Here is a 19,211-nt window from a genome sequence, read left to right as displayed (position 1 = left end):
CCTGAGGGTGGCCTCAAAACTTGTGATCTTCCTGTCTCAACCTCTGGAGTTGCTGGAATTACAAGCATGCACTGTCATGCCCTACAAATGCGCTCTCTCTCTCTCTCTTTCTCATGTTGTAGTTTAGGTATATAGAGATTTTATACATTTATTGTTTTATCTTTCATTTGTTTTCTTTAACATTCTTATTGAACAGGCTTGTTCTGTGTGGCAGGTAATCAATCATTTGCTTTGGAAAAGGAGCTAACCAATAAACCATCTCAAAAGAGAACAGAAAACTTTATCACAATTTTGATTTAATACTGATAATTGGTTTTGTTAATACCAATTCTAAGGTATTAATAATATCCTAGTTAATTACTACCAAGACTCAAGACATTTAAAAAATTCCTTTACATCTCTGCATGTTTCTATTTGAATGTTAATGGTTGATTAGTCATCAAAAACCAATATCACATTGGTATAAATGTCTTTCTGTTTTGGATGTCTTCTGACCAAAGTGGCAACCCAACTTTAAATTCTTTTCACACTGAAGCTTCAACTGACGCAAGATTCTTTTGTGTTCATTTCCTACTTATTACTGCTTACGAATGCTCTGACTTTATTGCACTACTGTACTTTACAGCTAGCAGTGCAATAGTATTGTCAAAGCATCTGAAAGCAGAGTGCACACCAGAATTTTGATTCTTGCCTTACATCTTTCTTCAGTATTTGTAAATAATTTAATAAAAACTTTGTTGCTGAAAACTGTATAATTTTGTTACAAACAAGAAGTATATCTTTTTATAAAGTCATAATTTGACTAAACTTTTTTCCTAATATTAAAAACTCCCTACTGTACTGCATAATGAAACACATTGAGAACACTTTTTATATCTAAACTTGTTGTGGCTTGTCTACATGAGTAGTACTTTGTAATTTGCTTCTTTTTTTTTTTTTTTTTAACAGATTTGGATAGGTTTGGATAAATCTTTTTTATTTAATTGAGTTTTATGATTAATTGGTAAGATATGAAAACTGCTGTATATTTCCTATGGTAACTTGCTTCGGGTCTTAATGTTGATTTTGTATGCTGTAGGAAATGCTTAAATTTTAAATTTAAAAATGCTTGAATTAAAGTTTATTTTTGTATTTGATGAGCTAAAAACTGAATTCATCACTTTTTTGTAATGAATTTTATTGAGATACAATTTACATAAACTCACCAATTTTGTGTATAATTTCATGAGTTTTGACAAATGGATGCAGTCATGTAACCAACAGCATAGCCAGGATATATACGATTTCCATCTCCTTAAAAAGTTTCTTTGTGCCCCTTCGTAGTTAACCTCTTCCTCCCAAACTCCCTGGCAACCATAATATCTAGTTTTTCCAGAATTTCATGTAAATGGAATTATACAATATATAGCCTTTTGGGTCTAGCTTCTTGTACCTACTATAATGTTTTTGAGATTCATCTCTGTTGTATGTATTAGTAGTTAAACCATTTTTATTGCTGAGTAGTATTCCATTGTATAGAATATGACATTGTTTATCTCTTCTCCAGATTATGGACTTTGGGTCTCCATGTTTTGCCTGTTATGAATGAAATGGCTGTGAGCATTGAAGTATACAAGTTTTGGGGCATGTATTCAATTCTTTTGTGTAAATACTGAGGGATGGGATTGCTGGGTAGCATCTTTTCCTGGGTTTATTTATAATTGGTATATCTTCTTTAGTGAAGTATCTTAAAATCTCACCTTTTTCCAAATTGTGTTGCTTTTTTATTGCATCTAAGAGTCCTTTAGTTTTCTGAGTCGTTTTTTGCCTTCTCCTTTAAAATTCTTTGATGAATATCAAAGTCAACTTGGCCCTAACTGTCCAAATTACAGATACACATATTTTGATCCTTTGATCCAGAAATTTCACTTCTAGGAATTTATCCCAGATACACTTGAATGTGTGAAATAAAAATACATAAAGCTGTTAAAAAAAAAAAATTCTTTGATGAAGTTCCATTCATGCATTTTATTCTCTAGTGTTTACTTTTTTATACTTAAAGAAATATTTTCCTGGGACTGGGGATATAGTTTAGTTGGTAGAGTGCTTGCCTCTGAAGGGCAAGGCTCTGGGTTCAAACCCCAGCACCGCAAAAAAAAAAAAAAGCTATATTTTTCCAATTCAAGGCCACATATATTTTATTCTAGGAGATTTATGGTTTTTACCTTTTACATTTGAATCACTCTTACAAGATAATATTTGCCTAGCGTATAATGTAAATGTGGAGGGTCTTTTATTTATTTATTTTTTCTTGCATATGGATATCCCATTGTTTCAGTACCATTTGTTGATAAAAGAATCATTTTCCCTTGAATTACCTTGGCTCCTTTGAATAAATCAAAAATGTATATGTGGGCTGGGGTTGTAGCTCAGTGGTAGAGCACTTGGCTAGCACCTGTTAGGTACTGGGTTGGATCCTCAGTACCACATAAATATAAATAAATAAAATAAAGGTGTTGTGTCCATCTACAACTAAAAAAAAAAAAAAATTTAAACAAGGTATGTGTAGTCTGTTTTTGAACTCTATTTTGTTCTATTATGTCATACTGCACTCTTATGGTGACTATAACCTTATAGTAAGGCTTGAAATCATCTAGTATAAGCCCTCATTCTTTGTTCTTGTTTTCTAAAACTATTTTGATCATTTGCATTTCCTCATAAAGGTTTTTTTTTTGTTTTGTTTTTGTCAATTTCTAATTTTAAACAAAAGCTTGCAGAAATTTTGAAACAATTTGGAGAATTGATATCTTAATATGGAACCTTCTGATGTATGAACGTTATATATTTTTTCATTTAGTAAGTCTTTTAAAATTTCAACAGTGTTTAGTTTTTCTTAGTGTGGGGTCTTGCTTATAATGTTTTCAATAGTGTGCTTAGTGTGATTTCTACTGGTACTCTTGTATTTCTTTTGTGTGTGTGTCAGGGGGTGGTAGTACTGGGGAATAAACCTAGGGGCACTCTACCACTGAGCTACATCCAAACCCTTTTTATTTTTTTATTTTGAAACAGAGTCTCACTAAATTATGAGACCTTGAATGTGAGATTCTCCTGCCTCAGCATCTCCAGTCACTGAACATCACTGTGTCTGGCTTCTCTTTGGTTTTTAACTACCATTTCTTACTAGTGGGCTGTTAGAGAGGTAGGTAGAATTTTGTGTTTTTAAAAAATAACCATTGGGAAGCATGGCATGGTAGTGTGGGCCTGTAAATCCAGCATTTAGGAGACTGAGGAAGGAGAATCAAATTGAGTTTAGTGTTTGACACCAGCCTGCATTGCATGTACAAGGCCTTGGGTTCAATCCCCAGCACCACAAAAACAAAACAAAAAACAAAACCAGCCTGGGCAACTCAGCCAGACCTTCTCAAAACAAAACCCAAACCTATGGGAGCGACTGAGGGAAGAAAACTGGTTTTCTTGGAAACCTTTTTTCTTTTCTTTGGAAAAGTGAATAGATAGTATTTTTTTAAGGCATCACTGAGCTTTCTGTTTAGAACTTGTAAAATTATGAAGGTTTTTGGATAAAAATTTATCAAAGGAGCAAACTTTGGTTTTTCCTGCTTTGAAATTATATTTTGATGTGAATACATCTTCAATTTTAGAGATAGAGTAAGACAGGCTGTATGTTATGTGTTGATAATGTGAAGTGGGAACTAGAGTGGTGGCCTATACCTGTAATCCCAGCTCCTCTGGAAGCTGAGGCAGGAGAATTGAAAGTTCCAGGCCAGTCCTGGCAACTTATCCAGAACCCTGTGTCAAAATAGGGGGAAAAAGGGCTGAGGATGTAGCTCAGTGGTAGAATGCTGGCCTAGCATGCTGGAGTCCCTGAGTTTGGTTCCCAGCACCACACATAAAATAGGTTATACTTCTAATTTATCTTAATATATAACATTTTAAGTTTGAATAAGTTAACCCTGGCTTCTTTGAGTTCAGTACTTTTATTCTTATTTTATAAATGAGGAAACAATCTCAGCCCATTTTTGTTAAGGTTTTCATTTGATGATTTAATGACTAAAATTTCCATTTCAGAAAAATTTATTTTTGTTAGTAAATATGAGACTTGGAACTTTTACAAATTCTTCCTCCTCTCATTTAATTTGCCTAAGTTTAGATGAAACTAGATGATGAAAGTATATAGCATTAAGCATTAAGGGCTAGTAGGTAGGCTAGTAAAGACACTAAAAATATTAAGAACTTAATCTGGAAGACAGATAAATTGAATATATTGATTAGATGTCTGTGGCAAAATACACAAAGAAATTAAGTACAGATGCCATGATGGGAATAAGTAATACTGGGTATTATGGTGGCATACTGGAAAAATAAACTTAACCTGGGAAATGTTTCTTGTGAGAGATGTGATATAAGCTCAGAGTTAAAGGATGAGTAGAGGTCAGCCACGTGAAGGAGAGGAATTACTTTTTTTGATCTTTTCTGTATTTTTTTTTTAAATATTTTTTAGGACTGGGGATATAGCTCAGTTGGTAGAGTGCTTGCCTTGCATGCATAAGGCCCTGGTTTCAATCCCCAGTACCACCAAGAAAAAAAAAAATATATATATATATATATATAATATAAAAATATAATATATATATATAAAATATATATTTTTAAAATTGTCCAAACACCTTTATTTTATTTATTTATTTATATGTGGTGCTGAGAAGTGAACCCAGTGCCTCACACATGCTGTGCAAGCGCTCTGCCACTGAGCTGCAACCCCAGCCCTCTCCTGTATTTTTGTTGGTGCATTATACTTATATATAATGGTGGGATTTGTTGTTATGGGAGAAGGAAACTTTTAAGGCAGAGAAAATAGTACATGTGAAAGACCAGAGATGAGGGGTATTATAACTTGGAGAAAAAGGCAAAGTGTTGTGAGCAAGAGCCAGGAGGATTCAGTTGAAGAACCTGTAAGATCAGTGTTTTATCAAAGCTGGAAACTTCACTCACTCTTTCATTATGTTCCTAAACTTTTTTCCAATTTTTAAATTGTGTTTAAATACATGTAACATAATATTTACCATATTAACCATTTTAAGTATACATTTCAGTGATATTAAATACATTAACAATGTTGTACAATAAAACCACTGTCCTTCTCCAAAACTTTTATTTCATAAAACTGATATTCTGTACCCAATAATCAATAACTTCCTATTTACCACTCCCCCATCTCTGACAAGCATCATTTTATTGTGTGTATGATTTTTTTATTTGTTCTTTTTAGATAAACATGAAGGTAGAATATATTTTGACATATTTATACAAACATGCAGTATATCTTATGTATCTATGATTTTTTTTTTTTTTCCCATTTGAGTTGATAGATTTTCACTGAACTTTCTCTTTTTCTATAAGCTTGAAAACTTTTATAATACAGTGTTGGGAAAAAAATCCCAGACATCACAATCCTGAAGCACCCACTGAATAGTCCATTCCCATCCTGGGTGGTGTTCTTTCTGAGCATGTGTAATTTTTATAAAATTGTGACCACAGTGCAGTTATCACTACTCTGGTACGTGCTGGCATTTGTTTTGTTTGCTGCAGGAGAGTCCACAGTGTGTGTATTCCTTCAGCTTCCTCATGTATTTCCATGTCTCCCTGGAATAGATAGCACCATAGGAAACAACCTCCTGATGTGGCATAGCCATACCCCAGCCTTTCTTTCCAGGTGGAATTACCATGCAAGCCCCTCAGCAAGCTACAGTGCCCCAGCTCTGGACTTCCCACATGCCTGAGCCAGACTTGTGGTCTTCTGATTTTGTTTTGTTTAATCAGATTCTTGCTGTGTTGCCAAGGCAGGTCTCAAACCCCTGGGTTCAAGTAATCCTCTTGCCTCAGCCTCTCAAGTAACTGGGACTATAGGTGTGTGCCACTGTGTTTCCTGAGTCAAATTTAAGGTCTTGTCTCTGGTTGGAGTTAAGGAAGAGTCAGAAATGATAGATGCAGGTATCATTTTGGGTCAAACCAATCCTCTTGGGTAGAGGAGGGAAAATGAAGTCCCTTCCAGTCACTACTGTACCCAGTGTTTAACTAGAACCTTTTTTTGTGTGTCAATGTGCCAGGCTTGTCTTAGGTAATTTTTGCATACCCAGAAATGTGCTTATTTAGTGCTTGGGTTTCAAATAACAATCACACACATTAAACACATTATTTCTTGGTACTTATTGTACTTTCCCATTTTTCTCCTGCCTTTCAGAATACACAGGTTCAATTTATTTGGCAATATATTTGGTCACTAAGTCAACCTCATTTCTTTTAAAGCCTAATTTTTAAAAATATTTCTTTTAGGTGTAGATGTACATAATACCCAGTGCCTCACACATGCTAGGCAAGCACTCTACCATTGAGCTACAGTCTCAGCCCCATAGAGCCTAGTGTTTAATATATATATTTTTTTCTTTAGGCTGAGGATTCTTAGAGGAGCTCTGTCTCACTAGAAAAATATATACAGATAGATAAAATTGCTAATGATTAACAGGAATTTGTAGTTTGCAGTAGTTTGGTTCTGAAATGTCCCCCAAAGGCTCATGTGAAAACAACTTGGCCCCCAGCATGTGATGCTGTTGGGAAGTTGGTGGAATCTTTTAGAGGAAGTTAGGTAATTGGGGGATTGCATTTGAAGGGAAAATTTGGACCCCGAATCCCTTCTCCCTCCCTTTTTACTTCCTGGCCACCCTGAGATGAATAGTCCTCCTTTGTCTTGAGCTACCACCCTGATGTACTCTGCTGCGACAGGCCCAAAGCAGTAGGGCCAAGTGACCATGCACTGAAACCTCTGAAACTCTGGGTCAAAATAAGTCTTTTTGGGTGAGTGTGGTGGCACACTTCTGTGATCCCAGATGTTTGGGAGGTTGAAGGAAGATTTCATGTTCAAGAACAGCCTTAGCAACTTAGCAAGATCCTATCTCAAAATGTAAAAAAGTAAAAAGGGCTGGAAATGTGTTGTGGTAAAACTTCTCTTTTCTGTTGGTTCAATTCCCCAATCCAAAAACAAAACAAAAAAACAAACAAAAAAACTACTTTGTTGTTTCAAGTGTGTGCACTATTTTAACTGGATTCCGCAATTTAGGAAAGTAGCATATGATGGCATATATTCTTTATACACTGAGTATGAATTATCATGAGTTATGATTATTTTATATATACATATATAATGCAATATTATGTATTTTAAAATAGTCTGTGTAACAACATATTTGAGAGTATACTTCTTGTCAGATACATTAGAGATTAGTGCTTTAAAAAAACAGATTGGGCTGGGACTGTGCTATATACCTATAATCCCAGCAGCATGGGAGGATAAGGCAGGAGGATATCAAGTTCAAAGCCAGCTTCAGCTGTAACAAGGCCCTTAAGCAATTTAGTGAGACACTCTCTCAAAGTAAAAAATGAAAAAGTGCTGGGAATATAGTGTGGTGTTAAAGTCCCCCTGGGTTCAATCCCCAGAACCAAACCAGACCAAACCAAAAAACAAAAAAAACAGCCTGGCATGTTTGGAACAGTAAAATTTTACTAGGAAAACTAAGGTGACTGAGGTGTAAAGTGTGAACCTGTAGTGGACAGAGAGAGAATTTTGACATCAACTTGTGAAGAATCATACTAAATTGGAGTTAATTGTACAGGTTTTGGGAAACCCCAGGCATCTTTTTTTTTCCCCACTCAATGCTAGGCAAAAGCTCTCTCACTGAGTGACACCCCCACCTACACCCCAATGATCTTTAAGAATGACTTAGTATAGAATGCTTTATACTTTATAAAAAAAAAATTGCTTTATTCTGGGCAGAGTGGTACAGGCCTGTAATTTCAGCAGCTCAGGAGGCTGATAGAGGAGGATCGCAAGTTCAAAGCCAGCCTCAGCGACTTATTGAGGCCCTGTCAAAATAAATACAAAGAGATGGGGATGTGGCTAAGCACCCCTGGCTTCAATCCTTTGTATTAAAAAAATTTTTTTTCTTTAGTTATTATACATGTTTACATATTTGTTACAGTAAAATCAGAAGGTAGGTAAGCCAAAAGAGAAGAAAACCGGAGTTCCATGACTGTTAAGACTATGTTGTAATGTATTTTAGAATTTTCTGTAGGCTTATCTATTACTAAACCACATTCATTCAATATATTGTAAAAAATCTTCCCTTGTAGTCTATTATGTATTCATAGCACAAGTAACACAAATTAAGATTCCGAAAGCTTTAAAGAAGTAGATTACTTCAATTAAAAGACCAGACTTTTTAAAGTCTAGCAATAGTTTTAGTAAAACCTTGAGATGAAGAACTGAAAAATATAAAACTTCTGCTCATGTTCTTCCCCTTTGGCTGCCTTTTGTAAGATAAAACATGTCTGTAACCTGGTGCTAGTGCATATTGCTCTTATCTGTATCAGAAAAAAACAGATATGCACTTGATCTTTTGGAAGAGAGTGGATAATAGTCAAAACACTAATAGAAAAAGGCAAAAAAATTTTGTCTGTGTAGATGTTATAGGTGGCTCTCAACTTGTTGGGAACTTAGAATAAATTCCACTTAAAATAGGGTAGGTTTATTTTTATTTTATTTTTTGTTGTACTAGGAATCAAACCCAGGGCCTTACATGTACAAAGCAAGCAGTCTACTGCTGTGCCACACCACTGGCCCCTTAAAACAGGTTTTTATTTTGTTATTTGGTACTGGGTGCTTTACCACTGAGCTACATCCTCAGCACTTTTCAATTTTTAATTTTGAGACAGGGTCTCACTAAGTTGCTTAAGACTCACTAAGTTGCTGAGGCTGGCCTTGAATTTGCAGTCCTCCTGCCTCAGCCTCCTGTGTTGCTGGGACTACAGGCATGTGCCTCCACACCTGGTTTAAAACAGGTTTTCAAAGGGTGGTAGGACTGTTTTTTTTCAAATAAACGAATGTTCTTTCATCCCTTTTATCATCGTGGATTAGACTGAATAGGCTGTACTAAAATTTAGGAATATAGAACCTGGGAGCATAGCTCAGTGGTATAAAATAAAATAAAAAGGGATCTTGTCAGTAAGAAATTTGCAATCAAGTGGTGATATTATACATGCAAACAAAAGATTATAATATAGTACAGATGATGGTAAACCAGAGCCTTGAACAAAGTAAAATCAGAGTAAACAAAGGTGTTCTAAATCTGCATTGGAGTGAAAAGAACATAAGAAAATATATTTTTGCTTAGTAATATATAGCCACACTCGTTCTAGAAGTGTTGGAGATACCTAATGCTTCCTTAAAACAATGTTTTTGTCAGGTGAGGTAGCACAAGTGACCTATAATCCTAGTGATTCTGGAGATTGAGACAGGAGGATCTCAAGTTCAAGGCCAGCCTGGGCAAGGAGCAAGACCCTGTCTCAAATCAAAAAAGGGCTGGAAATGTAGCTCAATGGTAGAGTGCTTTTCTAGCAGATGGAATGCACTGGGTTCAATCCCCTGTACAGAAAAGGTGTGGGGCAGGGTGTAATGTTCTATTAAAAATGCATTTCTTGGGCTGGGGAGATAGCTCAGTCGGTAGAGTGCTTGCCTCGCAAGCACAAGGCCCTGGGTTCGATCCCCAGTGCCGCAAAAAAAAAAAAAAAAAAAAAAAAAAAAAAGAATGCTTAAATGAAACCCTTAAATGCTTTTTTTGCGGTACTGGGGATCGAACCCAGGACCTTGTGCTTGCGAGGCAAGCACTCTACCGATTGAGCTATCTCCCCAGCCCTAAAAATGCGTTTCTGAGACTATCTGGTGAATCCTGAACATACCGTTACCAGCTCTTATCTCTATACCCAAAACAGTGGGCAAGACTTCAATTTGTTTTCTTCCTTTACTTCCCTGTGGTTTGATGCTGTTGAGACAAGGTCTCTCACAAAAGGATGTCTTTTGAACTTTAAGAGCACTGATCCCTTTGTAGGAGAGCACTACTGTGACAATGGGAATCTATGGGTTTGTTTTAAAAAAGCAAGTATTTTTATTTTTTGGTACTAGGGATTGAACCCAGGGACACTATACCACCTTTATATTTTTTATTTTGAGACAGGGTCTTGCTAAGTTGCTTAGGGCCTCACTAAGTTACTGAGGTTGACCTTGAATTTGTGATCCTCCTGCCTTAGCTTCCTGAATTTCTGGGGTTACAGGCATGTGCCAACTGCTCCCAGTAAAGGCAAGTATTTTTTAAACTGAGGACTGCAATTATATTTTCTCTTTGTTGAAAATAGTTGAGTAGTATGTAATACAATGTGTCAGTTACTTAAAATCTTAAACTGATAATATTAAAATCTAGGATAACAGTATTATGTGCTTATAAAATATGTAGCATATTTTCTAAAACAATTATTTCTTAAACTATTTATTTTCCATATTTTATGGACTATCTTTTCTGGTCCCAGTCTGTTTCCAAAGATGTCCAGTCAACAGAAAGAAAATTGGTTATTCTTGGGGTACTTTGACAATGATTTCCATAGATTTTTCCAGCTAAATTGTATTTTTTTTTTTTTTTTATTGCCCTTGTGGTCAATATATAACCTTTCCATTTATTTTTATTATTGATTTAGAGGAAAACTGGTTGTTTCTGATATATAAATGGCTTGGGCTTAAACACAATCACTAGTGTTACTTTAAAATTCTAATTCCCCTAAAAATAATAAAGGTTAAATAATTAGTTAAAAGTTATTAAATACAGACACCTCACTGTTTTACAAGTCTTCTACGAGGCTTACTTATGAGGAGGGCTGTGAGTGAAGTTTAGTAGTATTTTAGGGATCATCATAATTGGTCAGTAGATTTCCTACTGTGTAACCAAAAAGTTTCTTGTTAATCACCAGATCCTAGGACCCTATCAATATTGTCTCTGCTGTGTAAATAGCTCTGAGTAGTGCAATATTGCTTATAGGGTTTTGGTATTTGGGAAGAACAATGAGGCAGGCTGCAGAAACTGTGTAGATGAAACTGAACAAAAAATCATCCTTGTTTAGGAAGAAAACAGTAGGAGAGTTCACTGTAAGGATTAAAATCTGAGGTTTAAATGTCAGAATTTATTGAAAGAAGGCAACATTTATCTTTACTAAGTTTTAACATTTTGACAAGTTAAACATGTTTATTTGTAGTTATAAGGAGATAATAGAATTATAGTGTTGAAAGCTACCTGAAATAATTCTTTCCTATAATAAGAGAGACACACCCAGAAAGAAGAACACCCACTTAAGGCTACACTGCTGGCTAGTGATACCAGGGCTAGAAATTCTATCACATACTCCAAATCATACTACCAGGTTTTGCTCAGAGGGGATTTTTTTTTTTTTTTTTTTTTTTTTTTTTTTTTTTTTTGTGGCCGGGGTTTGGGGGTACGAGGTATTGAACTCAGGGACTCTCGACCACTGAGCCACATCCCCAGCCCTATTTTGTATTTTATTTAGAGACAGGGTCTCACTGAGTTGCTTAGCATCTTGCTTTTACTGAGGCTGGCTTTGAACTCTCAGTCCTGTCTCAGCCTCCCTAGCTGTTGGGATTATAGGTGTGTGACACTACATCCAGCTCAGAGGGAATTTTTTTTTTTTAACTTTTGTTTATTAAAATTGTTTTTCATACATGTATATAGGGTAATAATACCCGTCTCAAACCACTGCCCTTCCCATCCCCACCTGCCCCACGCCTCCCTGTACTCCCCTAACTTCCCTTTCTACAATTGAATGTTCCTTCATTCTTCCCTACCCACCACTCACTATGGATCAGCATCCTCTTATCAGAGAAAACTTTCGCCCTTCGGTTTTTTGGGATTGGCTTATTTCACTTAGCACGATAGTCTCCAGTTCCATCCATTTACCTGTAAATGCCATCGTTTCTTTCTTCTTTAAGGCTGAGTAATATTCCATTGTGTATTTATATCACATTTTCTTTATCCATTCATCTGTTGAAGGACATCTAGGTTGGTTCCATAGTTTTCCTAACATGACTTGAACTGCTATAAACATTAATGTGTCTGCTTCACTTTAGTATGCTGATTTTAAGTCCTTTGGGTATAAACTGAGGTATGGGATAGCTGAGTCAAATGGTGGTTCCTTTCCAAGTTTTCTTAGGTGTCTCCATAACTGCTTTTCAAAGTGGTTACACCAATTTACAGTCCCACCAACAATGTATGAGTGTACCTTTTCCCCCACATCCTCACCAACACTTATTACTGCTTGTATTCTTGATAATTGCCATTCTGATTGCAGTGAGATGAAATCTTAGGTTTGATTTACATTTCTCTAATTGCAAGAGATGATGAACATTTTTTCATGTTTGTTGATCAATATTTCTTCTTCTGTGAAATGTCTATTCAGTTCCTTACCCATTTATTGATTGGGTTATTTGTTTTTTGTTGTTTAGTTTTTTTGAGTTCTTTATATATCCTGGAGATTAGTGCTCTGTCTGAGGTGCATGTGGTAAAGGTTTTTTCCATTCTGTAGGCTCTCTCTTCAAATTATTGTTTCCTTTGCTGAGAAGAAGCTTTTTAGTTTGAATCCATCCCATTTATTGATTCTTAATTTTACTTCTTGCACTTTAGGAGTCTTGTTAAGGAAGTCAGGTCCTAAGCTGACATGATGAAGATTTGGGCCTGCTTTTTCTTCTGTTGGGTATAGGGTGTCTGTTTTAGTGCCTAAGTCTTTGATCTACTTTGAGTTGATTTTTGTGCAAGGTGAGAGAGGTTTAATTTCATTTTTTTTACATATGGATTTCCAGTTTTCCCTGTACCATTTGTTGAATAGGCTGTCTTTCCTCCAGTGTATATTTTGGCACCTTTGTCTAGTATGAGATAACCATATTTATGTGGATTTGTTTCTATGTTTTATTTTGTACCATTGGCCTACATGTCTGTTTTGGTGCCAATACCATGCCATTTTTGTTACTATTGCTCTGTAGTATAGTTCAAGGTCTGGTAGTGTGCTGCTTCCTGCTTTACTTTTCTTGCTAAGGATTGCCTTGGCTATTCTGGATCTCTTATTTTTCCAAATGAATTTCATGATTGATTTTTCTATTTCTATGAAAAATGCCATTGGGATTATAATAGGAATTGCATTGAATCTGTATAAGATTTTTGGTAGTATGGCCATTTTGACAATATTAATTCTGCCTAAGAGCATAGGAGATTTTTCCATCTTCTAAGGTCTTCAATTTCTTTCATTAGTGCTCTGTAGTTTTCATTGTAGAGGTCTTTCACCTCTTTTGTTAGATTGATTTCCAAGTATTTATTTTTGTTGAGGCTATTGTGAATGGGGTAATTATCCTAATTTCTCTTGCAATGGATTCATTGCTTATGTATAGAAATGCATTTGATTTATGGGTGTTGATTTTATATTCTACTTTGCTGAATTCATTTATGAGTTCTAGAAGTTTTCTGTTGGAATTTTTTTGATCTTTTAAATATAGAAACATATTATTGCCAAATAGTGATAGTTTGAGTTCTTCCTTTCCTATTTGTATCCCTTTAATTTCTTTCATCTGTCAGATTGCTTTGGCTAGGGTTTCAAGGATGATGTTGAATAGAAGTAGTGAAAGAAGACATCGCTTTCTTGTTCCAGTTTTTAGGGGGAATGCTTTCAGTTTTTCTCCATTTAAAATGGTGTTGGCCATGAGCTTAGCATAGATAGCTTTTACAATGTTGAGGAATGTTCCTACTATCCCTAGTTTTTCTAGTGTTTTGAACATGAAGAGGTACTGTGTTTTGTCAAATGCTTTCTCTGCAGGTATTGAGATAATCTTATGATTCTTGTCTTTAAGTCTGTTGATGTGATGTGTTATGTTTATTGATTTCTGTATGTTGAACCAACCATGCATCCTGAGGATGAACCCCACTTGATTGTGGTGCACCATCTTTTTAATATATTTTTCATTGAGAATTTTTGCATCTGTGTTCATGAGGGGTATTGGTCTGAAGTTTTCTTTCCTTGATATGTCTTTGTCTGATTTTGGTATAAGGATGATACTAGCCTCATAAAATGAGTTTGAAAGGATTCCCTTCTTTTCTATTTATGGAATAATTTGAAGACTACTGGTATTAATTCTGCTTTGAAGGTCTTGTAGAACTCGACTGAGAATCCATCTGGTCCTGGGCTTTTCTTGGTTTTTAGACTTTTGATGGCATCTTCTATTTCTTTGCTTGAAAAATTGATCTGTTTAAATTGTGTATGTCCTTCTGCATCAGTTTGGGTAGATCATATGTATTTAGAAATATGTCAATGTATTCAAGTTTTTCTATTTTATTTGAGTATAAATTTTCAAAATTGTTTCCAATTTTCTTAAGTATTTCAGTAGTATCCATTGTGATATTTCCTTTTTCATCATGAGTTTTAGTAATTTTAGTTTTCTCTCTCTTTATCTTTGTTAGTGTGGCTAACGGTTTATCAACTTTGTTTTCAAAGAACCAACTTTTTGTTTTGTCAGTTTTTTAAATTGTTTCAATTTCATTGTTGTATCAGTTTTCTCATTTACTTGTATTTTTTTTTTTCCTCCTTGATTTCTTCTTTTATCCATTCATCATTCAGTAGAATGCTATTTAGTCTCCAGGTGTTGGACTGACTTCTATTTTTTATTTTATCATTGATATCTAGTTTCCTTCTGTTATGATCTGATAGAATGCAGGGTAGTATTTCTGTTTTTTTTTTGTATATGCTGAGAGTTGCTTTGTGGCATAACATATGGTCTATTTTAGAGTCAGATCCCTGTGCTGCTGAGAAAAAAATGTATTTGCTTGAGGATGCACGAAATACTCTATTAAGTCTAAATCATTGATTGTATCATTTAATTCTGTAGTTTCTTTGTTTAGGTTTTGTTTGGAAGATGTATCCAGTGGTGACAGAGGTGTGTTAAAGTCACCTAGTATTATTGTGTTGTGGTCTATTTGATTGAGAAGGGTTTGTTTGATGTACATAGATACTCTATTGTTTTGGGCACATATATTTATGATTGTTTTGTCTTGGTGTATAGTTCCCTTAAGCAGTATGAAATGTCCTTCTTTATCCCTTCTGACTAACTTTGGTTTGAAGTCCACTTTGTCTGATATGAGGATAGAAACCCCTGCTTGTTTATGCAGTCCATCTGAGTGATGTTTTTTTCCCAATCTTTCACCTTCAGTCTGTGGATGTCTTTTCCTCGGAGGTGAGTCTCTTGAAGACAGCATATTGTTGGGTCTTTTTTTAAAAAAATCCAATCTGCCATTCTATGTCTTTTGATTGATGAGTTTAGGCCATTAACATTCAGGGTTATTATAGTATTTCAGGTCATTTTGGTTTATTTTTGATTTTAACTTGACTTAGTTTCTCTTTTGATTGACCTTTCCTTTAGTGTAGTTCTTTCCTTTGCTGTTTTTCCTTGTTCTATTCATTTCCTCCTCATGAAATATTTTGCTGAGAATGTTCTATAGTGCAGGCTTTGTAGTTTTGAATTCTTTTAGCTTTTGTTTATCATGGAAGGTTTTTATTTCATCTTTAAATCTGAAGGTTAATTTTGCTAGAAACAAAATTCTCAGTTGGCATATGTAATCAACCTTCTAAGGAGGTTTAGGATCCCAAATTTGAGGCCAGCCTGGGTAAATTTTGTGAGACCCTATCTCATAATAAAATTTTTATTTTATTTTGTACCAGGGACCCAGGGGCACTTAACCACTGAGCCCTTTTTATGTTTTATGCTAAGTTGCTTAGGGCCTTGCAAAGTGCTCAGGCTGACTTTGAACTTGCTATCCTGCCTCAGCCTCCTTAGTTGTTGGAATTACAGGTGTGCACCACCATGTCTGGCAATCATAATAAAAATTTAGAACAAAGGACTGAGAATGTAGGTTAGTGGTAGAGCACTTGTCTAGCATTTGTGAGGCTGTGACTTCAATCCCCAGTAATGGAAAAATAAAATAAATTTCTGGCAGGGCTGTGGATGTAGCTCAGTGGTATATCTCTTGCTTATTATGTGTGAAGTCCTGTGTTCAATCTTCGGTAACACATACACACACACCCAGTCCTAGGTAGTTAAAAAAAAATATTTTTTTTACTGGGATTGAACCCAGTGGCACTTAACCACTGAGCCACATCCCCAGCCTTTTATATTTTATTTTGAGACAGAGTCTTGCTAAGTTGTGTAGGTCCTTGTGAAGTTGCTGAGGCTGGCCTTGAACTTACAATCCTTCTGCCTCAGCCTCCCAAGCCACTTTTTAAAAATTTTTAATAGATGCCAGGTGTTATGAATAATGGATTTTGGGAGCAGTTACCGGGAATTGATCCCAGGGGCACTTTACCACTGAGCTACATCTCCAACCCTTTTTTATTTTTTAAGGCAAGACCTTGCCAGGTGCAATGGTCCACGCCTGTAGTCCTAGCAGCACAGGAAGTTAAGGCAGGAGAAACTCAAGTTTAAGGCCAGCCTCAGCAACTTTGCAAGATTCTAAGCAATTTAGTGAGACTGTGTCTCAAAACAGAAAATAAAAAAGGGCTCTGCAGATGTGACTCAGTGATTAAGTACCCCTGGGTTCAATCCCTGGTACAAAAAAAGAAAAGAAAAGAAAAGAAAACAAACAAGGCAGGGCATCACTAAATTACTGAGTTTGGCCTCGAACTTGTGATTCTCCTGACTTAACCCCTGGAGTTGTTGGAATTGTAGATGCCACTGTAACTTGGCTAGATAATGGATGTTTTACATACTTTTTTTCTTTGGTATGGGGACTGAACCCAGGGATACTCAACCACTGAGCACATCTCCAGCCCTATTTTGTATTTAATTTAGAAACAGGGTCTCACTGAGTTGCTTAGCACCTCGCCTTTGCTGAGGCTGGCTTTGGCTTTGAACTCATAATCCTCCTGCTTCATCCTCCTGAGCTGCTGGGATTACAAGTGTGCGCCACTGAACATGGCTGTATACTTTTTATTTACATACTTTCTTCCCTTTTTTTTTTTTTTGGACGGTGCTGGGTGGGGATCAAACGTAGGGCCTTGAGCATGATAGGCAAACACTTAACCATTGAACTATCTTTATAACTTGATAGTTTGAAAATGAGTTTATTGCATATTATTAAAATATTAAAAAATGTGAAGAGAAAAGAAAATAAAGTATCGTATTTACTAATATGTCTTTTGGGTTATAAAATAATGTTTTGTGCTAATTTCTAGTTCCAGAAAGCTGACTCTGATCTGGATTACATTCAGTATAGACTGGAATACGAACTCAAGACAAATCAACCCGATTCAGCAGGCCAGGTAATTTATGAAAAAACTAAACCTAAGTAACTGAATATTTTGTAAAAAGATTTTCTGATAATGTTTCTCATAGACATAGATTATAATAATTATGTTACTAAGTTTATAGAGTCTTAAAGATTTGTGATGGAAACTTGGTCACAGCATAATAGATTATACCAATAATTAGTGAAATTTGTGGCTACTTTTCTTATTTTTTTCAGACTTTTACAAAAGAATGAATTTAGAGATACAAACAAGCCAGTTATGGAAGCCTCAGAAATTTCAAGAGACAATATTGCTACCTCTAGGGCTGTAAGGAAAGAAGTCCTGGCAGTTTTGATATTCTCTGAGGAAGATACGATATGCTATTAAGTTTGCTATTTGATATTTTATGAACAGTGGTTTTTACATAAAATTATGTATATCTACTCCAAGTTTCAGTTATTTTGAAATATTAGCTGTTTATTCTATTATTTTTATTTATTTTTTAAATTTAGTTTTGAGGTGAGGTTCTTACTGTGTTGCCCAGGCTGGTCTCCAACTCTTGGGCTTAAATGATCCTATGTAAGTAGTCTGGGATTATAGGCCTATACTTAAATAACTGACTAACTCTATTTTTGTTCCCTAAAATCATAGCTATAAGTATATATGCTCATGGGATAAAAGCAAATAATCTCCAGGCATTGTTGGTTAACATTAATATCTTTTCAGTACCTGCTCACAGACAGGAAATAGTATATTTTTCAGTTTTTTAAAAAATTCCATACATTAAAACTTTTTTTTTTAATTGGGTGGAAGTATGAACTAAAGTAACTTTTTATACAAAATTGGGAAAATTTCATGAATGTTCAGTTTTTACTCTTCACGGAATTTCAGAATTCTATGGGAATCTACTTTGAATTTTCTAGCTCTGAAAGTAGCTCTTTTTCCTTTCTCCTTTTTCTTTCTGACGGAAGAACAACCAATCATTGCGGTCCAATGGTACCATCTGACTGACTAAAGGACTCTTCCAAGTCATTGTCTTTCCAGTACTGTTGTGGTAAACTTTTCATGTAGTGCTCCTGCTTTCCTCTACCTTCCATCTCTCATCTGTTTCATCTGTAGGTGTAAGTTTGTGATATTTCTTCTGAGTTACATGTATAGGTTTCTGGACATATTACTTATGAGTTGCTTTATTTTTTAGTCATTAATACTTACATAATTCACTGTTGCCTCACAGTTGATTATTCTCACTTATTTCCCAACTCTGAACTTTTATTTTTATCAAATTAAATGTATATAATTTGAAGAGTCACACAAGTATAAAACTTGTCATTTCAAAAAGTAGTTCATTGCTTCATACTGTCCCACCCTCAAAAAGGCCACTAGTTTATTTCAGTGTCTTTTTTTTTTTTTTCTTTTCATTTTTTTGGTGCTGGGACTTGAACTGACAGCATCACATGTGCTAAACACATGCTTTACCACTGAGCTATACCCCAGCCCTAGTATTTCTTTTGTATTTCTAAATAGTATGTTTATACTACATTTCTCCTGGCATCTGAAATATCTACTGATTTCCTGGATATAAATGATTCTAATTTAAATTCCAACTCTGCTTCTTATTAGCCTTGTGATCTTAGGCAAGCCAGTTAACCTCCATGTACTGTAAAATGGGGATATTATTCATACTCCATAGGTGGAGAGAGAATAAAATTAGTTAACATGCAGTGTGCTTAGAATTGTTTGATCCAGAGGAAGTGTTCTACATGAGCTGTTATTATTAATAATTCTTACTATAGATGATAGAGATGAAATACTACCCATATTTATTTCAGTCTTCACAGTTTGTGGATAAGTCAATATTCAATATTTATATTGTGACTAAATATTGCTTTTGTCTAAACCCTGTTGAATACTATGCCTGCTTTTCCTTTTGTTTATTTATTCATTTGTGATACTGGGGTTTAAACACAGAGGTGCTCTACCACTGAGCTATAAACATCTCCAGCCCT

At 35.2% G+C, this 19,211-nt stretch overlaps 1 protein-coding gene across 5 annotated transcripts in view; it reads left to right on the top strand.

Annotated features, from left to right (window-relative positions):
* Positions 1–19,211, top strand: part of SKA2 (spindle and kinetochore associated complex subunit 2) — a 32,676-nt gene that overhangs the window by 4,158 nt on the left and 9,307 nt on the right. For 3 of the 5 annotated variants that reach the window (XR_013762475.1, XM_079131484.1, XM_079131483.1), the window contains exon 2: positions 17,152–17,238. Coding sequence is in view for 2 of the 5 variants with exons in the window: in XM_079131484.1 (XP_078987610.1) it covers positions 17,152–17,238 (87 nt within the window). In the remaining 3 variants the exon portion in view is untranslated. Of the gene's footprint in view, positions 1–660; positions 1,608–17,151; positions 17,239–19,211 lie in introns of those variants that run through there. The other 2 variants (XR_013762476.1, XR_013762477.1) reach the window with 2 other exon arrangements.

The sequence above is a fragment of the Sciurus vulgaris genome (assembly GCF_902686455.1).
Source record: "Sciurus vulgaris genome assembly, chromosome: 3".
Lineage (NCBI taxonomy): Eukaryota > Metazoa > Chordata > Mammalia > Rodentia > Sciuridae > Sciurus > Sciurus vulgaris.
The sequence above is the reverse complement of the archived record's forward strand: the minus strand, read 5'-3'. Positions and strand labels throughout refer to the sequence as shown.